The sequence below is a fragment of the Tamandua tetradactyla genome, chromosome 10 (genome assembly GCF_023851605.1).
Source record: "Tamandua tetradactyla isolate mTamTet1 chromosome 10, mTamTet1.pri, whole genome shotgun sequence".
Classification (NCBI taxonomy): Eukaryota; Metazoa; Chordata; class Mammalia; order Pilosa; family Myrmecophagidae; genus Tamandua; species Tamandua tetradactyla.
In genome coordinates this window covers 101,378,963-101,404,957 of record NC_135336.1, presented here as the reverse complement: position 1 = coordinate 101,404,957, position 25,995 = coordinate 101,378,963, and the positions used below count along the sequence as shown (strand labels likewise).

Here is a 25,995-nt window from a genome sequence, read left to right as displayed (position 1 = left end):
CACATTATCAACTATAGAAAGTACAACACAAATTCTAATTTGGATCCAAATTGTATCAAAAACCACTTCCACAGATCCTGGTCAATTCTTGGATGGGAAATTCTAAATAAGAACACTCCCGGGCCTCCTCTCCCACAGAAACAATGACAAGACAGCGCAGATTTTGCAAAAATCCTGGCACAAAATGCAGCTCCGGCCCCAGAGGGGGAACACGGGTGCTGCTTCCCCGCAGAGGCGACTCTGCCAGCTCCCCGCACCCGTCCCCACACGAGGCCGCGGGAAGAGCCCCACGCCTCACCCTGCACACATCCAAAGACGCCAGCAGAGCACGGTTCAGGCTGTACAGCGGGGACGCCCGAGGGCTCAGGCAGGAAAAATGGGCTCGGGGCCTGCGCGCAACCCAGGGAGGGGACAGCAGCGGCCCTAACGCCAGGACGCAGCCTCTTGAGTCTGAGTCTTCACCAGAGTGAGCACACTTTCTTGTCAGCTATGCACGCGTGGGGGTTCTGACCGCCAGCACCGGTCTTGGGGAGATACTCCCGATCTCCTGGAAGTGACACCTGTGGGGACCACGAGTCCTAGCCTTGCTCTCAGAAAAAAGAGAAAAGGAAAAGGCCTCTCCTGGGCCGCAATGGGCTATTTGTCTTGCCTCGCAGCAGCAGCGGATCTTTCTGGCAAAAGCACTCTGAGGGCGTGGGGTGGGGTTGGCTGGCCCCTCTTCTCTTGGGAAGGCTGCATGGGCAGACTTGGGGATTGGGGCCCAGGCTGTGCCCCACACACCAAGGGCTCCTTGGAACCAGGGGACTAAGTAGCCCAACACGCACAGCTGTCAGGGGAGCCAACAGACGCAGCCTGGCGCGCAGGCCGCCGTGGAGAGGCAGAGGCGCAGGACAGTGCTGAGAGTTCACCGGGGGCAAAGTGGCTCTCGGATTTAGGGCATTTTCCCACAAAGTGCAGTCGCTCCCTGGCCGACCTCTGCCCTACGCTGACCTCACTGGCGCTGCGTCCCCGTCCCCTCGCCTCGGCAGGTGCTAGGAGAGGTCACGGGCAGCGGGAGCTCCCTGCGGTCCATTGGGAGGCAGGCCGGGCCACGGAGGACATGTCACCCCGCGTGTGTTGGGGCCGCAGACAGGAAGCCTCCCGCACGTGGCCAGACAGATGCCCCTGGTTGTGCAGGGACTCGGAAGGCAGCACACAAGGAACTGGGCTCAGTTGTCGGACAGGGGGTTGGATGAGAACGACAAGGAAGCTTTTTGGCATGATTCTCAGGGTATGACTGGCTACAACCTGCCCCTCGGAAAGGGGAGGACACGGAAGCAGCCGGGCCTGAGCGCCCGGGAGGGGCTGTACGGAGAGAAGGCAGGTGGTGAGCAGGCCCTGGGGGTGCCGGCCTACCCCAGAAGCCCCGGGACATTTCACTGTGGCAGGCTGGGGGGTCAGGGAAGGGGAGGGGCTGGGTTTCCAAATGACAAACTTGTGCGATCACTTTGTTACGTTTTAAAAAGCACGACCAGCACATTTTCACAATAAAGACCAGTCAATGCGAGACGGCCGGGAAGGGAAGAAAACATTGCGTTTCTGTCAGAGCTCTAAGGCAGACACCACATTTCAAGGGGATGGGATGAGACGAGGAGGCCACAGGTGCACGGGACGGGGTGATGTCCACGCGGCCGTCACAGCACCGTGGCCTGGACCACGATCTCGGGGTCCTCGATGTCCCTTTTGCTCTGGACCATCCTGAGCTCCAGCTGGGCCGGGCTGGGTTTCTGTCCCTTTCCCGCTTGGCCTGTCAGGACAGACGGCATCAACCGAGGAGGAGGCCTGGGGGCTGCTTCCAGCTTCCTCCCTCCTGCGGCCTGTCCCCAGCTCTACCCTCAGATTATCTCTGAAGCAGGGAGTGCCACCAGCTCCCGGGGAGGTTCCCACGTGGCCCCAGGGCAGCAGGCAGGCGTCCCCGTGCCCCCGCCCTGCTGCGCGTACCTTTGGCGCACTCGATGGTCCTCAGCAGGACATGGTGCATGGCTGACACAGTCTTCTCACACGCCACCTGCAGAGAGGGGAGAACAGTGGGGTGCCCACCCGGGGGACCCCGACCTGCCGGGACGGGGGCTGAGCACGAGCACTGTTTGTGCCCTTGAAGCCTCCGGGGCCACCTGCCCCCCTCGCCCTCCCAGCCAGGCACGGCCAGGCCCCTGTGGGGGCGACGGCAAGAGCTGAGGGGGCACCCACAGACGGCCCACGGCGGGTGTAGGGACTGACTGCTCCCAGAGAGCTGACGGGAGAGACCCAGGCGGGCAAGTGGGTTCTGCTGGAGCAGGAACGGGCCGAGGTCGTCCGTGTGGGTGGCTCTGAGGCCGAGCTGGGTGGCGGGGCAAACGTGGGAACCGCGGAGGCAGAACCCCAGCTGGGGTGCCCACAGCAAGGCCTCCCCAAGGCACCCCATGGCACACCCATGCCGCCTCACCCCAGGCAGCTGCCCAGGGACAAGGGACACACACATAGGGCAGACCCGCCACACACTCCAGCTTCATTTTTGGGCCTGCAAAGTGCTCACCAGGGGTCACCCAAGTCGTGGGAGGTGAGCTGAGAGGCCCCACGCAGAGGGAACAGAGGCTCGGCTGCAGCCAACCCACAGGGAAGGGTGCACTGGTAGCAGCCTGCCTGGCATGTGCGGCTGGGGCCAACCCCCACAGCCCCCCTTCTGGTAGGCACCCGACTCTCTGCTCCCACTGCTGACCCCGCCATCCTGCCCTGTGCCCAGCAGTGCCCCTGTGCTACCCAGCCTGGAACCCCATGGTTCCACCCCCTTTTAGCATGGGTGGAGAAGGAGGCAACCAGTTCCATCCCCCTACCCCGTGTTATCGACAACCCCTTCCAACATGAAAGAGTTAGAAAGGGCACAGCCAAAATACCCCTAAACAGTGGGGGAAAGATCAGAGGTGATGGTGGAGTTACACAGAGAAGGTTGGTTTAACAAGTGTGAGAGCTGAATCATTACACTGATATTTCTTCTAGTGCCTGGTGTCTTCGAGCAGCTAGAAGCCTGAAATTGTGGAACTGTAACCCATACGAAACTCTAAAATCTGTTCTACAACTAATTGTGGCAGTGCGCCTTGAAACTGATTGCTTTTACATATATATATAATTTTATTGCATTTATATATATATATATATACACACACCACTTTTCACAATTAAAAAAAGCAGCCCTGGGGTCATTATAGCACGCATGCTCTCCCTGACAATCTCTGGACACCCTTCTCCAGATGGTGCGTCCAAGCCTCCCAGAGGTGGCAACCCAGTGCCAGGCGCGGTGCCCGAGCGGAGAGCCCACCGCTGTCCTCAGAGCAGGATCTGCCCCTGTGGCGGCGCCTGGCGATGCAGGTTTCCTCATATTCTCTCAACACCCGACGCGGGCGCCCAGTTCTCCCGACCCAGCTGGGCCATGAACCGGCCAGCGCGGCCCAGGCACCATGGCCCAGGCTGGGCTCCTCCTCCCTGTAGGACGGTCCTGACCAGCTCCCCAGAGGAGCAGCGGTGCCGGCAGGGAATCCGCGCTGCTTGCTAACCTTGAGGTCCTTGGGGTGCTTGTGTGTCCATGCCAGGAGCATGGCGGCGAAGAGGTCCCCCGTGCCCACGAAGACGGCGTCCACCCTGCGTATCTCCAGCCGGATCCGTTCCGTCACCGTGGAGCCGTCAGGCTTCCCTGGAGGGGGAGCGCATGGCCAGCTGGCTCCCGGGGCTCTTCGGCAAGGGGAGTCCCTATGGCTGAGGCCTGACCTCTCACCCCCGGACCCCGCCTGGCTGGTGACAGTGAAGCCCTGGGGTTCAGACAGTGCCCAGGCCCCCGCCTGCCCCCCAGCTGCTGCCCTTTCCCAAGGGAGGAAGAGAGAGACTGGAACCCCGGGAAGGCCCAGCTGGGGTGGCCCCAGGGAGAAGTCCTGAAGCCGCGGGAGAGTGAGAAGGACGTGCAGGCCTGGGGCAGCACACTGGATGTCTGCACCCTCGGGCAGGGGTGGCACAGTGGGTGAGAAATGGGGCCACCAGCAGCACCTGGACCCTACCCCTGAGGTCCGCTTAGCGTGCATGGAAACAGCCGACCTAGCAAAGCCGGAGAGAGAGGCCATCCCTGGAGGCTGTGCCCAGCCCTGCCCAGCTCGCAGGAGGCTGCGTGCACCTGGCTCAGGGATGCCCACCCCTGCGGGACCACCTCATGTGATCCGAGGGCCCCTGGCCCTCACCCGACCCTGGGGCAGGGAGAACGAGGGCACCTGGGTGCCTGTCCCACGAGCACCTGCCTGCCAGCCTGACACATCACCCGCGGGGTACGGAGTGCGGCCGGGGGAAGGCCTGCTGACCCAGTCCCCCCAGGGCTGGGACTCACAGGTCCGCTGGCTGCCCAGGGCAATCAGGTAGTCGCGGCCCAGCGTGGATGGAAGATCGGAGCTGGTGATGACCACAGTGTCGGGGCCCATGGCATGCAGCGCGTCCATCACCTGGGGGTGGCACAGGGGGCGTCAGCTCAGCAGCCGCACAGCCAGCCCCAAACCATGCACTGTCCCTAACCCAGGAAGAGGGGGCTGGCCCTGGCAAGGGGGAGACGGCGGGGTCGAGGGAAGCCAGGGGAACTGCGCCCTGGCTCCCGCCCACCCTCAGTTGCTTGGCATGGGGAGCCCTGGGCTCTGGCTGCCTGCTGTCCAGGGCAAGGCGCCCCCAGGCCCAGCCCCTGCTCGTTCCCTCAGCCGGGCTTCAGGAGGCAAAAACCAGGCACGCCTTTCCCCACCAAGCAGCAGGCAGCTTCCACCTTCCACCCAGGTAGGCAGCTCACTTATTTGCTCAACAAACGCCTGGCACCATGTGATTGGAACACACTGGCAGGAGACTCACTGCCAGTGATGAAACACCCCCACCAGGGCAAAGGGGGGCAAGGACAGGGCCGCTAGGGGAGACTGGAGGCAGGGCAGGGTGGCCATGCCTTCCGGGGCAAAGTGGGAGGCCGAGGAGGGGTCTCGTGGTGGAAGCAGGTGGGGCCCTTCTCAGGACGCCACCGTGCCCGCCTGCCCACTCAGAAGGACCACCACGACTCCCACTTGGGTCCCTGGAACCTCCGAAAGTGACCAGATTTGTGACCCTGGCAGATGTCATCACTTAGGATGAGGCCAAACAGAGCAGGTCCACCAGAATCCAAAAACCGGACACAGACACACAGAGGAGGCCAAGGGACAACGGAGGCAGAGATGTGGCAGTGTGGCCACAACTGTGGAGCTCCCAGGGCCCCAGAAGCTGGATGAGGCAGGCAAGGGACCCCCTGAGAGCCTGCCCCGCCCACGGCATGATCTGGACTTTGGAGATTCTACGCGCTGAAGTCCCCGGGTGTGCACCGCCACACTGGCCCCAAAACTCAGCCCTGGGTGAGCCTGAGACGTGGCCGAATGAGGGGCCGGCTTCCCGGCAGATGCTAAGCCTAGAGAAGTCCAGAGCCTGGGGGCACCCTGCACAAGGAGGGCACCTGCCCCAACCAGCCGACCCCGAGCACCCAGGGCCCTGCGGCCGGGAGAGGACCCGAGGGCGTGGCCTGGGTGGCCCTTCTGCAGTCCCTCTGTGCACATCTTCCTGGGAGCAAGGCCTGGAGCCTGCCGACTGCAGGGCACTGGGCAGTACCCGCAGCGTCAACTGTCTCCAGTCCTCGGCGAGCAGCCCACCTGAGCCAGGCCACCTGAGCGGGCCTCAGGGCAGGACACAGCGGCCCCTGTGCCATCCTCCTCACCACAGCTGCCCCTCGAGCTTATCAGGGATGCAGAGACCCTGGAGTCCCGAAGGCCTGGAGTAACCCCGATGCGGCCGCTCACCGGCTATGCCCCGGGCCCCCACCTGACTCCAGAGGGTGCATCCCCCATGAGGGAGCTGGGCTGCAGGGGCTTGGAGTACAGTCCGAGGGGGTGATACACCCCCTGCCTGGACCCCCGGACCACAAGCCCCACGGGAGGGAGGGAGGAAGTCACAAGAACTCTGAAGAAGGAATTCCACCTGCAGATAACAGCCTCAGCCCCTGCCGCAGTCTCCCTCCTACGGAGTCCAATCTGCCTGACTAGCCCCCACTTTGGTGCAAGACAGATCTCTTAACGCACGTGTGTCCAGCAGACGCTGACCGATACAGTTTTGTGTCCATCAGGAGTCAATGGGTACACAGACTGGCCTGTGATCCCTTGTCCACCTACAAGCACAACGCTCTGGGAAGGGCCCCCCCAGGTGCAGGTGGGAAAGGGGGCTCCCCAGGTGCAGGTGGGAAAGGGGCTCCCCAGGTGCAGGTGAGAAAGGGGCTCCCCAGGTGCAGGCAGGAAAGGGGGCTCCCCCAGTGCAAGCGGGAAAGCGGCTCCCCCAGTGCAAGCGGGAAAGGGGCTCCCCCAGTGCAGGCGGGAAAGGGGCTCCCCAGGTGCAGGCAGGAAAGGGGCTCCCAAGGTGCAGGTGAGAAAGGGGCTCCCCAGGTGCAGGCAGGAAAGGGGGCTCCCCCAGTGCAGGCGGGAAAGGGACTCCCCTAGGCGTAAGTGGCAGCTGTCCCCGCTGTGCCTGGAGCCTCCCCCCGCAACCCGAGGGGATAGCTCTGCCCTGCAGCCGCTGGGCCGCCTCTCTGACAAGGATGAAGAAGGTGGATGGCGTGGAGAGGGGAGGCTGGGGAACAAATGGGGCGGAACAACGCACACCTGTAGGAGTTCTGGGGGCCTGTGAGCCAAACTGCACAATGCCCTGTACACAGCAGGCGCTCAATATACGAGGGACAGTTGATCAGAGACCCTGGTGGTGCCAGGCTGCAGCTGACCAACCAGGGCCCCGTGCCAAAACTGAGACATGCCCCCGACCCACACCAGGTTTCTCATCAGACACCGGGATGCCGGTGGCCTTCGGAGCCCAGCCCCAGGTGGACACGCGCCTCCCGTTCTCATGGGCACATGCCCGCCACCCTCATGTGGCTGTCCCCACCACGGAGCCCTCCCTATCCTCCCCCCGAGTATTGCTTGCCATCCTTACCCACTCCACGGGGCGCTCTGCCTCCCCTGTAAAGGGCCGACCCCTGCCCAAGCACATGGCTCCCCCTAGCACATGGCCGCCCCCTGCCCAGGACATGGCCATCCCCTCCCCCACCACGCGTAGCCATCCCCTCCCCCCTTGAGCTGTGTCCTGTGTCCACACAGGGCACTGTTGGGTGCAGGTGTCCTCCCAGGAGGCCAGCCTTACCTCTAATGCATCTTCCTGGGTATGGATTTTCCTGCCAGTCAGTAACCTGGAGGGCAGGTGGGAGGGACAGGGACATGAAGCCGGGAGACGCCCCTGTCAGGGCCCGCCCGGAACAGATTCCTGAGCTGCGGGACCCTCCGCCCCATCCCAACGGGAACTATGCCTGCTGGTCACCGCGGCCTGGCGATCGCACGGTGGTGGGGCAGGGGGATGACAAGGCTCTAATGAAGGCTAGTGTCTGCACGTTGTGATACTCCACAGCCACCCCGAGGTCCCAAATCCAGCACAGGACCCCCACAAAGGAAACCCAGAACCCCCAAAAAGGAAACCCAGGCCATGGAGGAGTGACAAGCCCCCCAGCATGACCTGCTGCTTTCAGAGCAGCCCCCTAGTGAGGCAGGCCTCGGGTTGGAGCGGTGAGGACCGGCTCACCTGCAGCCTGCCCTTGGGGAGGGAGCCCCAACACAGGCCTTCAAGCCTCCGGTCCTTTCAGAGCTCTGCGGCCTCATCCAAGGGCTAGGGCCCTGTCAAGGCTGGAGAGCAGCCCCCGCACTTCCTGGCCTGTAGTCGGGTCACCTTCTGCCCGCCCCTTCCCTCAAGCACCATGCCCCGGGACCCAGCCGCAGGCCGTGGTGCAGCCACGCGGGACAGCCCCTATTTCTGATGCAGCCTCAGGGCGGGGGCCGGGGCTGCAGAGCCACATCCCTTCCAGGGCCCGGGTTTCAGCTCGGCGCCCCCAGGAGCCCCCCACCGAGCAGACCTGGAGGAGTTCCCAGGGGCGCCGAGGCCCGCTGGCTACAGGGCAAAGTCACTTACTCGGCCTCGAACTGATTGGGCGTTATGATGTCTGCGACCGGCACAACCTTTTCCCTGTACACGGGGAGCAGGTCCTCAGGCACGTACTGCGGGGGGAGCAGACAAGGGCCCAGGCTCCCGCGGGCTCGGGGTGTGGGCCGGGCGGCGGGCGGTGGCCGGGTGCGAGCCCCAGTGCCCACAGGGCAGGGAGGGAAAGGGCCGGGCGGTGGGCGGCAGGAGGAGGCCTCGCCGGGTCCGTGGGGGCAGCGCCAGCATGGGGGCTGCTGGTGGGGGGGGGGGGGCGCGTGTCCCCCCTGCAATGCGGAGGGAAGTGTCATCTCCACTCGCCGTCCTGGGTGTGGTGCCCGGGACACAGGAGGGGCCCTACGATGGCCGGGGGTAGGGTCACCCGCCTGGCAAGTCACAGCGGATAAAAGCGAGCACGTCTTCCATTTACTGATCGTTTTCTGAAGCTGTCTGACACGCGTGACCACTTTCTTTCCTTCTCAGAGTCCTTTACAAAGAACTCAGGAGGCCCGGCCCCCACAGGCACCTGAAGATTTTTATGGACTATTTCACTGGTCAATGGCCGAGCGGCTGTGTTAGCGCGCGTTGGCTTTGAATTTCTTTCCGTCACTTTGCTCCTCGTAACCGCCCCCTGGGAAGCCAGGCTGCACGCTGCCCTGTTCACAGGGGGGGCTCCCAGGCAGCTGGACCCAAGCTCAGGGTGGGGAGAGGCAGGGGACCCGCCCAGCCCCAGGGCCTGCCCCCACTGCATGCTGAACCACACATGCTGACTACACCCGGGCTGGCCGCAGCTCACGAGGAAGAGACCAGCCATGCAGGGGAGCTAACTGGACCTCCAGGTACACAGAAGGGACAGCACCCCCCCAGCACAGCATCAAATGCGAGCGTCTCACCGGGGGGCCCTGAAGGTGGGGGCAGCACAAGGACAAAGGGAGGGGCTGTGCAGAGGACACTGGGGCAAGGGACCTCCCAGGAAACGGCACTGAGTGAAGCAGTAGCCCTGGCCAGGGCATGGCTTGCAGTGTCCCGGGGCAATGACCCCCGGCCTGGCCGTCCCATGTTCATGTCAAGCCTTGGGCGGCTAACCTGCTCAGCGCAGCCGCCAACAGTCACTCACCATGGAGCCCTCGCCGTCCCACTTGTCACCCATCACTGGGTCGCACACTGCGGGGACAGAGGCAGCACATCAGCTGGCACCCCTGGCATCCCGCTGCTCCCCACTGGCCTCAGCGCAAGGGGGCCCAGGGGAGGCCGGTGTGTCACCCCCGCCCATCCCCTTGCCACCTGGTGTCCCACAGTTTGCAGTCCAGGGCCACCAAGTGCTGCCATCGGTTGCTCTTTCCTTATCATGGAAGGTGACTCGGGACGGAGCCCAGGGCATCCGAGTGCGGGCAGCCCCACCCCCACCCCGGCCAGGGCTCACCAAGCGGCAGCCCTGCCCCCACCCCCACGCACTCTCCATGGTGGCGTTCACGGTGGGGACAGGAGGTGCGTCCCCTGTGGGCTGCAGCTGGCCGCAGAGCACCTGGGAGACAGACACACACCCAGGGGAGACGGTGCAGCTGGGGCCGCCTGCTGTGGCCATGGGAGACCATTCAGAGGCCCAAATGTCCAGGCCCAGTACCAGAGGGAGGGACTGGCGCCTCCCACTTCTTCACCCACAGCTGTCTCACAGAGGGGCGCCTGGGGCATGGGGACAGCTGCCAACACCTCTGGGTCACACACACCTGCTACCCAGGTGCCCTGCCAGGGTCTGCACCTGCCCCACCACGCCAGCCACGGCCAGGGCACCTCCCCCACCCTCTGCAGGGTACACGGTGGTCAGCACGGCAGGACCAGGCTCTTCCCACACACTTCCTTGGTGCCCCGAGTGCCGAGAGCTTACGGGCTGGGAGAGGTGGACACAGAGGGGAGCTGGGGGGCTAAAGCACCTGCATACCAGGAAGGCCCTGGGTTGGGGTGGGGGGAGAATGGTGCCCAGCCCAGTATCTTGTGGGAGAGCAGCTCCTGCTCCCAGCGTCAGGGGAGCTGGGTGTGAGAGCAGCGCCCACCCCAGCACCCAGGTGTGAGTGGTGCCCACCCCGGCACCCAGGTGTGAGTGGTGCCCACCCCGGCACCCAGGTGTGAGTGGTGCCCACCCCGGCACCCAGGTGTGAGTGGTGCCCACCCCGGCACCCAGGTGTGAGTAGTGCCCACCCCAGCACCCAGGTGTGAGAGTGGCACCCACCGTACACGAGCTTCGTGTTCTGCTGCTTCAGCTCCTGCACAATGTCCACCACCATGGCCAGGAACGACTTGTCCCTCATGTAACCTGAGGGAGGAAGAGTCCAGGCCATCTCAGCAAGGGGGGACTCACGTCGACCCTCTGTGTGACACCCCGAGCCCTGAGGCCGGCGGGAATCTGCTCGGAGGCCCTGCAGTACTCGGGCCAGGTGTCCGAGACCACGCCACGCTGGGCAGGCGCCGAAGTCCCGTAAGGCACAGGAGTGGGCAGGTGATGGGGAAGCACAGGAGGCAGCCGCATGAGCAGCGTTCCCCTTTCCTCTGTCTCCGCGTTGTCAGTAAGGAGCCTATGTCACTTATAACCGTACATCAAAACATACATTTTTTTGACCAAATATACATTTTTTTGACCTTGTAGTTTGCAAATGAAAGCACCCCCCAGGAAGTCCCTGTGTCCACACCCCAGCCCTCCTTCCTGGGCAGCACCCGACTCGCCACCCATCCCCTCCTCGGGCCTGGAGCCCCAGGGGTAGAGCTGCCTGGCCCAGGACAGTCAGCCAGCCAGGGGCTCGAGCGGCCAGGCACCCGGACCCCAGGTCCCAGGCCCCCAGGCCCCAGCACCCAGACCCCAGGCCCCAGGCCCCTGGCGTGCCTCACCTGTGAGCACGTAGTCATACTTGTTGACACCGTTCAGCCGGAGGCCCTCGTACAGCTCGTGCAGCTCGCTGGAGTTCAGCACTTGCCCCTTCCAGTGGGCGTAGCCTGGGGGGTGGGACACGCAGCTGACACACACATGCCCACGCGGGACAGAGCAGCGGGCGGGGACACGCGCAGCCAGCCCCGGCCACGAGCAGGCCAGATGGCCGGTTTCACCCTCGGGGGTGGACGAAGGACGGAGGCGGGTCCCCGAGGTACGGGCCAGCACGGGAGCACAGGGGGCCCCAGTGTCCTGGCATCCCAGCTGCTGGCACAAGCACCATCAGTGGACACCGTAGTGGCATATCAGTAATGCCAAAATTCTCACCGTCCGGCCCCACAGACATGATTGATTATTGGTCGGCGGCAGTGCTCAACCTCTGAACTGCCAGCTCCTTCTGAAATTAATTAAATGGACAAGGGCAGCCTAGGGACATCAGCAGGACCTGGGTCACCTGGTGAGGGGCAGGGAGGAGCCCGGGCCCCCCCACCCCCGCGCCTATGTGGGGGTGTCTCGTGGCACCCCTCACCGCACACACATGCCCAGCTATTCAGGCCGTGGGGGCTGCATCATGCCCCCCACAAGCCGTGCCCAAGCCTGCACTGTCCTGTACCAGCGAGCTCACCTGGAGGCAGGGCCTCGGCAGGTGTAATGAGTGGACGGCCCGGTGGGGAGGGTGGGCCTGCACCAGGAGGCCAGCTGACCACGCCAGGGTACAGTGGACAAAAGGACCCGTAGCCGCCAGCCCTGGTGACAAGTGCTCTGGTCAAAGGCCCCAGTCCCCCGAGAAATGGCAAACTGGGCCGAAAAGGAAGAGAAGCATTTCTCGGGGGTCTGACGACTGCAACTGGGGAGCACAAATTTAGGGAGCAACCCCAATGGTGCCTCAATTTCCTTCTAAAAGGAAAAAGGGGAAGGAGAAAAAGAAGTTGCTTAGGGCAAGGGACTGAGAAGCAGGTTTTGTTTTCTCAGAAAGGGAGCCTCTAGGCTGCACATGCACATCTGAGAAACACCCATCCAGAAAGCGGTCTGCAAATGACAGCTCACCAGCTGGTTCCGTACTGCTCGCAAGAATAGTTTCATCTGGTTAGGTGGTTGGGGAAACAAACTTATTAAGAAGCCTATTTCATGTTAGCAGTCAATGAGAGGGCGGGGTAAGGGGTATGGTATGTACAAGCTTTTTCTTTTTCTGGAGAGATGCAAATGTTCTAAGAAATGATCATGGTGATGAATATACAACTAGGTGATGATATTGGGAGCCACTGATTACATACCAAGAATGGAATGTTAACATGTTAAGAATGTCCGTTTGTATGTTGTTATGTTCTGTCAATAAAAATTTAAAAAAATTAAAAAGCCTATTTTGTGGCATGTGAAAATTATGATGAAATTCACATTTCAGTGTGCATAAAGAATTATTGTAAATATTTAAGCCATATTCTGGAGCAGCTAGAAAGAAAAATCTGAGAGGATCATATGGCAACCCGTGACAACCTCTGGGATCCACCCTGTAACTACTGATTGAAGAGTGCTTTGAAAACTGTTGCTTTTTTATTTCTTTGCTTTGTATATATGTTATACGAATAGGTAGCACCTGTTTAGTCAAGATGTAGTGGAGAGGCTGGAGGGAAGTGCCTGAAAATGTAGAGCTGTGCTCCAGTAGCCATGTTTCTTGAAGATGATTGTATAATGATATAGCTTTCACAATGTGACTGTGTGATTGTGAAAACCTTGTGTCTGATGCTCCTCTTATCTACTTTGTCAACAGACAAGAAGAACATATGGATTAAAAATAAACAATGGGGAACAAACAAAATAAAAAACAAAAACAAACAAAAGTGATGGTGGAGTTACACAGAGAAGGTTGACTTTAACAAATGAGTATGAGTCTAAATCAGTACACTGATATTTCTTTTAGTCTCCAGTATGTTAGTGCAGCTAGAAATAAAAACCTAAATTGTGGAATTTTAACCTATATCAAACTCTAAAATCTGTTCTACAACTAATTATTGCAATGTACTTTGAAATTTATTGGCTTTTTTGTATATATGTTATTTTTCACTAAAAATTAAAAAAGAGAAGATAGTACTTAAGAAAGAAATATGACTGTTAAATCAATATATTGATATTTCTTTTGCTCTCTAATGTCTTGGAGCAGCTAGAAGAAAAAATGAAAAATTGTGGATCTGTAACCCATTCCAAACTTTAAAATCTATGGTATAATTGCTTGTTAAAATGTACTTGAAAATTTCTTGCATTTTTGTATATACGTTATTTTGAGAATAAAAAGAAAAAAAAAAAGAATGATTGTAACCCAGCCACGCCCATTCCTTTGCACATGGTCTAAGGTGCTTCTGGACAGCACAAAAGTTGCAGAGCTTAAACTTTCGACTCTCTGGCCCTGTTGGGAAAGTCTGCGGACCTCTGGACTTGAAACCTGAAGACTCGGCAGCCTTTCTCCTCGCCCTGCCCTCTCGGCCTCAGGCATAGGAGTGACTTTGGGTGACATCGGGCCAGCGCTGTCAGCCCTGTCTTGGGGAAGGAGTGGCCCTGGCCGTGGCTTGGGTGCTTTCCCTGCGGATCGTGGCTGGAACTTTCCTCCGCCCACCCGAAGTCACTCCTACGCCTGAGGCCGAGAGGGCAGGGGAGGGGAAGGCTGCGCGAGGCCAGCAGCAGGTGCGGCCCGCAGGGCACCTGGAGAAAGCTGGAGCCGACCCTCCTGGGGCCACAGGGCCTGGACTAGCCAGCAGGGAAGCCCCTCCCTCCTCCTGGCCCGAAACTAGCCCCCATTTGCGTGGCCTCCATCCCGTGCCTCCTAGGGCAGGCAAGAAGCCCCATTCTCAAAACCCGAGGATGGCTGGTTCCCCAGAAGGGCCCCCCGAACCCAGGCTGGGGTCCCAGACAGAGCAAAGGGCCGCAGGCGCCTCTGGGCTGGGTCTCCACTCGCGGGGAACTAGCCTCGTGCGGAAACCCAGTTCCCTCCTGCATTCAGTGTCCACGGTGGGAGCACGGTGTCCATCTAGGCCACTTGGGACTTCCATTTCCTGGGCACCCAGTGCGCCCAGCAAAGGGAGAAAGGACTTAAACACGGGAGCAGGTTTTCCTCTTGAACCAGCAACTAATTCCTCCCTCACGTTCTAACTCACCCCACCCCCACCCCCCAAAACAAAACTGCATCCAAGAGAGAGACTGCGGGCGAGCGCTGAGGCCAAGGCCCCTGCCTGCATCCTGCTGTGCGGTCTCAGGGACATCCTGTACTCTCAGGGTTCCCTGTGACTTCAGAGGGGACAGCGTGGGCTTCAAAGGACCAGGCGCTTTGTCCTCCTGCCACCACTGCAGTATCCTAATAGAGAGCAGAGCCGGCCTGTGCCCCGGGGGCTCTCCGAGGGCCCAGGCTTGGGTGGAAGTGGGGGTGCAGCTGGGGGCCAGGGATCCTCACAGGACCCTCACGCCGGGAGCCAGCAGCCCACATCTGGGCTCTACACCAAAGAGGTCCTTGGAGCCCGAGTGTGCAAGAGCAATGCACACGCACTTCCGAGCTGCCCACGTCCTGCAGCGGGCCCCGCCGGGGCACCCTCCCTGCTCTGCATGACACCCCGGGGGCCAGCAGGGGCTGCTCTGGGCCAGGCTCCCCCCATCTTAATCGTCACAGCCCAGGGCAGCCACTGAGATCCAGGACACGGGACGAAACCAAGGCCCATGCAAGGCTGGGAGTCACCCGCCAGCAGGGCAGCCCCAGGGCCCCCACCCCCACCGGCTGGGCCATCCTAGCCGGATCCCCGGAGCCCAGGGCCGTTCCCCAGGCCCGCATGCAGGTCTCTGGGCACGGCTCAGGCCAAAGCACTACCTGTGTGGTTTGAGAACTGGACAGAGTTCACTGTGTCGATTTCAAACCCCAGAACCTGCAAGGCAAAGAAAGACGCAGGTGGTCAGGGCGCACGGCCTGGGCACCCACTTCAGCAAGCGCAGCACCCCAGGGCGGCCCAGCAGAGCAGGCGGGTGGGGCAGGGTGCAGGGCGGGGGTGGGGGGTGGTGCTGGGTTTCAGCACTGCCTGCCCACTGGGGCCTCTCCCCTTCACTGAGGCCTGCTCGGACACCCAGAAGAGCACTTTTGGGGCTCCCTTCTGACACCCTGCCAGCAGGAGACCTGGCGCAGCTGGGACTCGTTGGTCTGGACACGAACAATGGGCCCTGTGCGGGGGGGGTTGGTCAGGCTTCCCCGCGGGTCGCCCACATGTCTGCATGTCCGCCTGTCTTCGGAGGGGCAGGTGGGGAGAAAGGGGGGCCCAGGCCTGGGCTCAGCCCAGCTCTGCTCGCTGGGTCACACGCATCCCTGCCGGGGCTGCTTAATAGGCAGGGCAGGCACGGCCTGGGGGGTTTGTCCAGAGCAGGGAGGTGGGGACCCTGGGGTCCCGGGGTTGCGGGAGGAGGGGGTGGGAGAGCTGGGAGCAGTGGCCGGGAGGGAGAAGCACGTTTTTAGCAAGGTCACTGACAGCATACAAAGCTGTCTTAGCAAATTTCAAGAGATCTCTGAGTTAAAAGGGTAGTTGTTATTATTTTCGCTTTAAGTTGTTTTATTGATGACAGAACAGTACATAATTACAGAATTGAAGAGGAACCTGCAAACAATGAAGAATGAATCTATTGCCAGTATAATACATTTATTCCTGGACCTTCAGACTTACAAATATTGACTTCTAAAAGGGTAATTTAAAAAAAAAAAACCCAAGTCTTTGGGTGAAAGTTTAAGAAAGGCTGAGTCTAAAACAGCCGGGCATCCACACATGCAAGCACTGACATCACTCACTCTGTGGCGTGGGCGTGGGGAAGGAGTTTGTCATCTTTATTACCCCCCCCCCCCTTTTTTTTGCATGGGCAGGCACTGGGCATCGAACCCGGGTCTCCTGCATGGCAGGTGAGAACTCTGTCACTGAGCCACCATGGCCCGCCCTATTCCCCTCTTTTTAAGAAACTGATTTCCAGGTTGTTACAGACCCCTTGGGGTCCTCGTGTGGCCCCAGCGAGCCCTGCCGTGGGGTGGCATCAGGGCACAGGTGCTGTCCGCTGTCGCTCTGCTGGGCCCGCCACCCTCCTCCCACCCGCCTCCTTCAGGTTTCATGGAATCCTGGACCCTGGACCACCGCCTGCTGACCCCCGCAATCCCTCGCCGTCCACGGAATCAGACCCCATGTCCAGGGACGAAGGCATCTCGGCTCCTGGCCGATCTCACAAGCAGGGCATGGATGCCAAACTCGCGTGGCCGGTTTGCCAGGCCCACGGGGAGGCGCGGCCAGCAACCCGTGCTCTGCAGGCTACGGGGTCCCCGGGCCTTTGGGACCCCCGCCCCGCATGGCTGGTGCAGGCCTGGGGGAGGCTGGGGGTCTTCAGGACCCCAGGTACCACCTGGGCAGGTGCGCTCACGGCCCTGCCTCTGGAACCACCTGGGATCACGGCAGACGCAGGTGTGTGGGGCCGAGTCAGTGCTGCCTTAGGGAGGGGCCACCCGGGGAGGGACTGCATGTGGGCGGAGGTCACGCAGCTGTGCTCCCTGGTGATGCCTCCCCGAGCTCTGCACCACATCTGTGAGCACCAAGGTCTCTCTGAAGCAAAGCAGCGTCCCCACCACGTAAGGCAGTGACGGAAAAGCTGAAATTGGCACTTGGTAAATCCACTTGCCTGCATCACATCCCCTCAACACAGCTAAAACACGCAGCATTCCAGCTCTCAAAATTCCAATCAACTCTGAAGGCACACATTTCAGCCACAGAACACAGATCTGGAAGTTCCTCCCCAGACATTTGGCTCCCTCGCTTCTGGATGTGAAGAAAATGAAGCCCCTGGAGCTGGCAGAGTGGTCCAAAAAATAAAAGCTATTTTCTGCTTTTAAATGACAGGGGAGCTCAGCCTCTGGGCGGACGTCTCCATTTCCAATGGCACAAGCCAGCCGGCCCATCCATTATTGCGTGACCAGTTCCAGGTCCACCTGTCACCCGGCTCGAGTGACACTGAGCCAGACGCAGAGAGAAACGCAAGGCAGGGGCCCAGCTCCACATGGGGGTCCCCTGAGCCTGTGTGGACCTCCCTGAGCCTGTGTGGGCACCCTGGACACCGCTGGGCCCCCTGAGCCTGTGCAGGCACCCTGGACACCGCCGGGCCCCCCTGAGCCTGTGTGGGCACCCTGGACACCGCCGGGCCCCCCTGAGCCTGTGTGGACCTCCCTGAGCCTGTGTGGGCACCCTGAACACCGCCGGGCCCCCCTGAGCCTGTGTGGGCACCCTGGACACCGCCGGGCCCCCTTGAGCCTGTGTGGACCTCCCTGAGCCTGTGCGGGCACCCTGGACACCACTGGGCCCCCCTGAGCCTGTGTGGGCACCCTGGACACCGCCGGGCCCCCCTGAGCCTGTGTGGGCACCCTGGACACCGCCGGGCCCCCTTGAGCCTGTGTGGACCTCCCTGAGCCTGTGCGGGCACCCTGGACACCACTGGGCCCCCCTGAGCCTGTGTGGGCACCCTGGACACCGCCGGGCCCCCCTGAGCCTGTGTGGGCACCCTGGACACCGCCGGGCCCCCCAAGCCCATGTGGGCACCCTGGACACTGCATCCTGCTGGGCAGTGGCTCCAAGGCTCGGCACAGCCACCAAGGGCGGGAGAAGGAAGCCAGAGGCTGGGTGGGGGTGGCTGGGCCAGCAGTACCCCTCCTTCCCTCACCTCTCCCCAGCCTCTCTCCACCCCTTACCCCACTTCCTCATCCTTTCCATGTCCACTCTGCAGTTCTCCCATCACCCAAAGGTCTGTTCTCATCCCCTGCTGACCCCTGCACAGGGGCGGCGATACCCTCTCCCAGCTTTCAGGTTCCAACGGCCCCAACCCCTTTCCTCTGACCCCACAATCCCAGCCATGAGAGCGGGGCGAAGCCGTGCTGGGGGCCAGCAGCCACGGCCACCAATGCTGGGCTTGACAGCGGTTGAAAATGAATTCTCTGTCCAACAACTGCTCCGGCTCCTGCTTCTGGCCTGGATGCTGCGGCCCACCACCATCCCATGGCCAGCTCCTCCTGCCTGGCCTGGTCTCAGGATGGGACCCTCAAAGGCAGAGTCTTCCCTGGGGTGCAGAGGGGAAGCCACAGGGCTTCCGGAGGGGGGCAGGACTCCACACGATGTGGAGGTTCTGGAGAAGGACCCTGGGGAGAGGGATATGGGCGGCCCTCTGCTGGCCGCCAACCAAGAAACGGGGACCCCAGACCTCCAGCCACAAGGAGCGTGTGCTGCCAAGAGCCCGGGAGCCTGGAAGCGGGACCTCCGGATGCGAGCCAGCCCTGCGTGCACCTGGGTTTCAGCCCGAGGGTGGCTGTGCAGAGCTCACCTGGCCCCCGGCCCGCAAATGGCCAGTTTAAGCCGCTGTGTTGGCGGCTCCTGGTTGCACAGCAACAGGAAATCAACGCGGCTCCTGGAAAGCGGATGCGGTGGGCAGCGGCCTCGGGTCTGCAGCCCTGGAGACCCTGCCGGGCTGCCACGCACCTGCCCACCCGCAGGGTCCTCACGCCCCTCCCCCAGGTGGACTGTCTTCCCTGACCTTCAGCGACTCAGCACAGAGTCCCCGCGGCAGAAGGGAAGCGCCGTGGCCCTGTCCGTGGGGTGGCCACTCCAGCGGACAATGCGATATGTCCAGCGGGGCCGGCCCCCGGCGGAGGAGCAGGGCGGGGACCAAGACAGGCCGAGGGCCTCGCTGTACGCTCCGACAGCTTCCCACTGTGAGGCTTGGAGGGACTCTCGCCACTTGTAAGAAGGGGGTCTCCATCTACCTGTGAGAACCCCTGGGAAAACGAAGGGGAAATTCAGGGGAGCACCTGGGCCGGCTTTCACCTGCTCGAGAGCCGGATGCTACAGCCTCGGGAGTTTTAAGTCGGGTGCTACCAATAGCCATGATAAAAGTGAAATCACAAACCTCAGCAGACAAATGGTACTGAAAACAAGACCAGAGACACCCCTACCTTGTCCCTCCCAATTAGTCTCTGCGCTGAACCCCAACCTACGCTTCCGGCCTCTCCCAGCTCTTGCACTGGTGCAAGCTCCACTCTGGCTGGCGCCTCACAGGCACACCCCCGGAGACAGGCACACGCACCACAAACCACCCCAGCCCCAGCTGCCACCAAATATTTACCAGCACCAAGCAGAAGGTGTGAGCAAGCCCAGGGAAAACAGAGGGAGGCCTTGCAAGAGACGGGGAACGCACCTCCCATCAGCTCTCACCAAGGCGCACGGGCCGCTGTACCCCCCACCGCCTGTCGACTGATGGCCTCGCCCCCTCCCACCTGTCCCTGTGGCCCCTCTCTGCTGTGATGGCCAGGGCAGGCCTGTTTAACAGCACCCCACTCCCGGGACATCTCCCCACCACCCACAGCTCACACATGCACCCCGAACTCTGGGGACGCCCCCTAAACCCAGCCCTGGGAGCTCGCCACTGCCCCCAGGAAGAAGCTCGGTCGGGCTCTCCACGCAGCTCCTGTCTCACATTCCAGGGCACTCCCCGCTGCAGCTGGACACGTCCTGAACCCCAAAGCCCTGAAGCCTCTGTCGGCTCCCCTCTCACCTTGGCCTCCAAGACGTGGTGGAAACGCTGCTGTCGTGGACACCAGAGGGACCGCTGGGGTGTGCCTGGTGCCGGCTGAGACCCCACAGGGCAGCCCGCCTGCCCACTGGCCTGAGGGAACGTGGCTGTGTGCAGGACCCACAGGCCACAGGACAGACCCGTCCTCCCGCCACCAAGTCGGTGAAACAAGGAGCCTCCGGTCACCCACCACCACAAGCCGGCCACAGCCACAAGCTGCTCTGTTCACTGACCTGAGATGCTTCCAGCAAGATCCACGACCTCCCCAAGCTCTTCTAGGCCTGGCATCGGCAGGGCCCCCAGCCTGCTGGGCACCCTCTATGGACGGTCCCCGGAACCCACCACAGAGGAAGCCATCCACCTGGACAGAGCCATCCCAGCCGGGACCGGGCTACGAAGAGGCCTGGAAAAGGCTCCGCCGTCCACCCCTCCCAGCATGCAGGGCGTCCTGCAGTCCTCAGGCCCACGTGCGCCCGGGCAGCGCCCATTCAAAGCCCGCATGTCAGCCAGGCACAAAGAGCATGACAGCTCTTGGTCCCCGCTCCCTTCTCCCTGCCGCCCCCGGCTGGGCGTCATCAGTCCCCCTGCTCCCAGGCAGGGCCTCTGACGCGGCTCAGAACAGCAGGAGCTGCAGCAGACTCTGGAATATTCCAGTACATTCCTCCACTCATCCCAGCAGGCACCCAGGGAGGGACGCAGGGTGCCGGGCAGGAGGCGTGAGGAGCCCGCCTTGTCCTCAGCAGTCTTCAGCAGCTCATGTGGAGAGAGCGTTAGCTGCTCTCATAGAAAACTGGTGGCCATTAGGCAGGTGGGGCTGGGGAGCTGTGTCCCAAAACCCTGACAGGGGGCCTGGCGGCCACCCATCACAGCCAGCCCACAGAAGCCTGTGGTTTCTGCTCAAACCACACCCCTGCACTGACTGCCAGGGTGAGTGCCCGTGGACACAGCTCTGCCCCTGTCCCCCAAAACCACCCCCCCCACTCCAGGCTCGCCCTGCAAGGGCCCTCCGCCATGGGTGCGGCCCTGGGCCCCACCACCTTGCCCCATCCTGCCCCCGGCACACACAGGCTGGCATGGGACACTGACACCACATGGACCTGATGCAGGCCTGCCCAGGCCCCTCCCGGAAACCCCCAGCAGCACTGGAGCTGGGGATGGTCACCATGTTGGGGTGCTGGGTCACCTGGGCTTGGCAACCTGGTTCCCAAGCTGCTCTGCAGGTTTCCCCAGTCCACAGGGGACCAAGAAGCACAGAGCCAGGCAGGAGCTGGCCACTGCCCCGTCCAGCCCCCCAGAGCCCACAGGCCGCTCACAGCTGGCTCAGAAGTGCTCAGAGCATCAGGCAGCCACAGCCTTGGGGCTGGCTGGACACAGCCAAAGCAGCATCACCAACCCCGAAGCTGACCTCTACCCCGCCCACCCCCATGGTCTCACGGTCTAATCCCTTCCCTCCAAATGCCGCCTTGTCTCTGGTTCCAAGCATCTGGACCTCTGGCCCCATTCAGTAACCTCTGCTCGGACAGAGGCCAGCCGAGGCTTTCCAAGTGCTTGCTGGCCGCCCTCCCAGCCGCCACCCAGGGTCCAGTGCCAGCCCATTCGGCGCCTCCTGGGCACCGGGTCACGACTGAGTGCACACAGGGGTCTAGAGCTCCCAAGAGACCCCTTGGTCACCCTGTCCACTACGGCATCTCCAGAGCCTTGGAGAGCAGCCACGGCACCCACCCTGGCTTTAGGCACAGGGAGCATGGCGGGGCCCTCCTGCCCTCTGGAAGCTTCCCTCCTATCAAGGTGCACACACATGCCACAAGCGGAGGGGAAGGTAGGGAAGGGCTGTCCTTGGGGGATGCTGCAGCCTCTCTTTTTTGAACCCCAAAATGCTCCCAAGTGAAGGGAGCTCCATCCTGGCCAGTTTGGCCACAGAGGAGGGCAAGTGGCTGGCCAAGCCACTCACAGTGGCTAAGCCCAGTGACCCTCCAACCCCGTCACTGCACTGCCACCACACACGTCTTGGCCCAGTGCCCTGGAGGGTCCCCAGGCACCCCACCAGCCCTCACCCGCTGGGTCTCCTCTCAAAGCCTCATGCGAATTTTCAACGAGATCAGATATTGCTTTAGTTTCCCAGCTGCCAGAGTAAACGCCATGCAATGGGTTGGCCTAAGGACAGGAACGCAAGGCCTGCTTCCTCCGGGGCGGCCGGCATCTCCGGAGGCCACAGGGAGATGCACACGGTGCTCTTTTATCTTCCAGGTTCCTTCCGGCTGTGGCTGCCCCTTGGGGCTTCCCTCTCTTCATTCCCCCTCTGCCTATAAAGGGCTCCAGGAAGTCCAAACTACAGTCCCACCTGCCTCAGCTAGTGGGCCTGGGAGCTGCACCTCCCCTGAAGTCACATCTCCGAGAACTTTCTCACGACGGTTGACACCGCCAGAACGGGGATCCCAAGCAACTAGGACCCACCACGCACAAGGATGTCTCCACACCAGGACACACCACACACCCATCCTGACACGCGGCCTGCAGACGCACGCCCGACACCAGGACCACACGGCATCCAGCAGGGCCTCTTTCCTTGCAGAGACGGCACGCGCATGCACCGGCTGCATGAGACAGGGTCCCTCGGGTTTTCCTGTGCTCGCTGAGATTCTGATCAGTCACAGTAAGAGAGCCAGGGTACGGACCAGCCCAACAAGCAGAAGTCTGTCCTTAAACTTGGCCCCATCAGAGTGAGTCTACACTCACCCCTCATGATGCCTAGAAATAGCCTCAACTGCCTGCCTGAGGCCGAGCATGTTATCTCAGTGGGCCTCTGCTATGCTGTATCTGCAGGCTCCCAAAGGGACCAGGCACTGGGCAGCACACATCTCTCTGTAGTCACCAACATCTGAGACCCTGGTCTTCAGCCACGAAAGCTTAACAACATAACCAACTCACACAGCAAACAGGGGAGCCAATTCATAAACCAAAAGCAATCATTATTTTAGGTGCTAAAAAGGAAAAATAAAAACTCTCACCAATTAACCAAGGATACCCATTCTTCTCTTCTAAGCTGCATCTGATCCAGACATGGGAAAACGTGAGCTGTGCAGGTCAGAATGGAGGATACAGGGCAGTGCTGCCATCCTCACAGAGAATGCCCTAACCCCAGCCCTGCTTGTGGTTGTACCTTGAGGTCAGGTGCACAGGGAGGGGGGAAAGGGCAGGTAGGGGAGCCAAAGCCAGATTCCAATGTGGGGTGGTGCAGGGCCGGGACAGCTGCCCATCCTGGGGTTCAGTCTCCATCTGACCCCCTCCTCTCTCCCAGCAGGGGTGACCGTCCTCCAGTCCTGCCCCCAGACGTCATTCCCACTCACCACGACTGGCTCTGGGGGGTCCCTAACCTCTGTGCTCACCACCCATGGCTTTAACCAGTGTAGCTGCCTGAAGCAACCTCATTTCCAGGTGCTTGGCTATCGAATCAGTTTAGGGATGGGCCAGAACGACTGAGGAAGGCAGCCACCTTGTGACGGGCACACTGGTGGGCAGGCTTGTTGGGGTGGGGGGTACACAGCTGGGGTGGGTTTTGGAGTGGGGTTTTTTTTGGAGTGCATGGGCCGGGAATCGAACCTGGGTCTCCCGCATGGCAGCGAGCATTCTACCATGAAGTATAGGCTTGTAGGCTCATCTAAGGGGCAGAACCCTTTTACAAAGAGGCCCTATGTGGAGCCCAGGACAGGCAGGCAACAGCACGGTTGCTCTGGAGGGTGGGAGGAGAGGCAAGAGCACTCCCTCTGCCAACTGCACAGCTCTGTTACCTGGCTCCCAACGTCTCACTGCTTCTCCTTAAGAAAATCACTCTTATTTACCAGAAACATTTCCACAGTCTCATTCTGTGAGTAGAACAGGTTCATCCCATTTCAAAAGCTCCATGTGCATGTGCACCAGGAGACAGCAAAGCTGAAATGCCAACACTGTGCCCCTAAAGTACCCACCCTGCAGACATGTCCTGCCGCTTCCAGAGAGTGCCGGGGGATCCACTGAGCACCGGCACCAGCCCATGGAAGGACTGGGGCAGCTGAGACAAGTTCAGAAGCCAATGCCAGCTTCCTCGCTGGGATTCCAAGAGGAATGGGCATCTCTGGGTGCCACTGCCCCCTGGTCATGGGTCATGGCCCACAAGCCTATTCTCCTGCTCCACGGCATGGCATTTTCCCAGCCTCTCTCTGGATAGCATCCTTGGGGCACAGCCAGAGCCTGCATTCTCCGGTTTCTAGGGCCCCTTCCTATCCTTAGCCCACGGATGAGCACAGCTTCAGAGTCCCAAACTGTAGGTAAGGCACTAGAATCTGAATCTGGGTGCAGCTCTGGATTTCCAGAGGGGCTTTCCTGGGGAGTCGCAGCGGGAAGGCTCTGTCCTGGGCGTCCAGGGCTGCTCTGGCTTGACAAGCTGGGCAGGCCACCTTGGGCCATCCTGGCTCACCTCTCAGCCTCGCCCTGCCCACCGGCGCTCAGGCGAGGGGAGCCCAAGTTGGGGAGCAAAAAGCCAGCCTGGGACTCTGGAGCACCAAACAACACTCCTATAGCAGCCCACTCAGCTAAGACGAGCGTCCCGAGTGGGTTGGCCAGGCAACAGGAAGCCGGTCGCGGCTGCACTGCACACGTGTCCAGTGAGTTAAGACGTTTCTAGGAATTGTTCTGTCAGAGGACCAGGACTGGGGGCATGTTTAGGGACCACCGTCCCTGGCTCTCTCCTGCCCTCAGTGCTCTCCACCCCTAGGACCAAGTGTCCAGGTCTCCACGGCTTTGGGCTGGGGTTTCTCCATCGGGGCGGGAACTGATGCTGTCCCAGAGCCCTGTCTGCTTCTACCCTCCTGGCTCCCCTGCTTCACGGACGGCACTTTTGTCCCCAAGCACAGTCCTGCCACCTGCCATGTTCCCTGTCCCCACAGAAGCCTGGAGCAGACAGGTACAGCGGTTAAGAGCTCAGGCTATGGGGCCACCCCGGGCCCTTGGAGGTGACTGCCCCATGCTGGCTGGCCCAAGGGCGGCAAGGATGGGTGGCAGACACCTGACAGGTGCTCAGAAGTCAACTCACCACTCGGAGTTCGAACCATGTACTATTCTACCCTCAACCCTGCTGCTGCTACTTCCTCCTTGGATGCAGCTTGGGCCCTTGCTGGTTTCCTTCCAGGCCAGGCCCCAGAGCCCATTCTCCAGCAGAGAGCTGGCCACACCCTGTGCCCTCACTCAGGGACAGGCCCGGGGACAGTGAGCAGGCCAGGAAGGCCACCAACTTGCCAGAATCATGCAGGCTTCCTGCTGGGACAAGTCAAGGGCCGCCAGGCACCTCATCTAGCCTCTGGCCTCACATGCTGCTCTACTGCACCCCAGCTTCCCCCAGCCACTGCGAGGGTCACCCAGCCAGAACCTCCAAGCTACAGACAGGAGACAGGGGGTGGCAGGGAGCAAAGTGGAAGGAGAGACACAGAGCAGTAAGCCCTCTCCAAGGACAGGCCCCCAGGGCAGGTGGCACTGGGATCTGCCAGTAATGAAAAGCTAAAACCTTTTCAAAAGCCATTTCTGAAACCAAAACCTATGTACAGGCCTGGGTCTGTCCCCAGGAGCTTTTGTGCTTCAGGGCAGGTGCTTGCACTGGGGCCTCCCCACCCCTTCCCTAGGACCACGTTTCTGAATGGCCCCTTCTAAGAGTGGGGCTGCTACCGCAGCACAACGGGGAATCCCTCCCCACCTGTCCTTGAGGTTACTCAGCCTCCTCCCTAACTCACCAAGGGCCACAGAGAGCACCCCCGCTCCACCCCCACCCTGGGTCTCCTGCAAACACCCGAATTATCTTCACCTCCTTCGCCCCTGATGTGTCCCTTGCACCCCACCTGGGTAGAGTCCCGGCTCCTGCCACTTACCTCGGTCTGGTGCGCATCTTCTCGGGCCCCAGGCGCCCCGTCCCCACCCTGACCTACGGGGCCGCGTAGGAAGCGGGGCTGGAAGGTGCGCCACTGCCCGTGCACGGAGGCTTCGTCCTTTCTGGGGCATCCACTCGCGCCCCTCGGGGCCCTTCGGGGTGCTCTCCCTCGCCCCACCCCCGACCGGGACTCCCCCCCGCGCTCTCCGGGGCAGGTGCCTCCCTCCGCCCGGTGCACGGCAGGGCTCCGGGGTTCCACGCCGAACACGGGACCGAGGCTCTCGGGGGACTCGCCAAGGTCACGCGCCCCGGAGGCGGCGGGCTGGGGGCCCCACACCGCGGGGCGGCCGGCGGGCGCGGAGACAGCTCGGCCCGCGTTACATAAGCCGGCGGGGCCGCGCGTACCTGCAGCGGGAACGTGGCCGCCCGGTTGCCCACGTAGCCGCGGACGACGTGGCTCTGGATGGAGAGCACGCGGCACTCGTGCTCCATGCCGGGCCTGGGCGCGGGGACCGGGACG

General features: G+C 61.6%; 1 protein-coding gene across 1 annotated transcript; it reads right to left on the bottom strand.

Annotated features, from left to right (window-relative positions):
* Positions 1–1,482: 1,482 nt before the first annotated feature.
* On the bottom strand, positions 1,483–25,995 carry PDXK (pyridoxal kinase). Its single transcript, XM_077119028.1, has 11 exons — positions 25,881–25,995; positions 14,823–14,877; positions 10,936–11,040; positions 10,283–10,366; positions 9,173–9,219; positions 8,050–8,135; positions 7,234–7,279; positions 4,385–4,496; positions 3,570–3,706; positions 1,981–2,047; positions 1,483–1,786 (listed from the first exon to the last, which is right to left on the bottom strand). The coding sequence occupies exons 1-11, from the start codon at positions 25,965–25,967 to the stop codon at positions 1,674–1,676; spliced, it is 939 nt and encodes a 312-aa protein (XP_076975143.1). The 5' UTR covers positions 25,968–25,995; the 3' UTR covers positions 1,483–1,673.

What these genes read in the sequence shown, in the direction of transcription:
- PDXK (XM_077119028.1), bottom strand. Translation starts at nt 25,967, where the DNA reads ATGGAGCACGAGTGCCGCGTGCTCTCCATCCAGAGCCACGTCGTCCGC. An exon ending in CCAGTTCTCAAACCACACAG is followed by an intron (nt 11,041 to 14,822) that starts GTAGTGCTTTGG and finishes CCCACCCCCCAG; the next exon opens with GCTACGCCCACTGGAAGGGG. An exon ending in CCCAATCAGTTCGAGGCCGA is followed by an intron (nt 7,280 to 8,049) that starts GTAAGTGACTTT and finishes CCTGCCCTCCAG; the next exon opens with GTTACTGACTGGCAGGAAAA.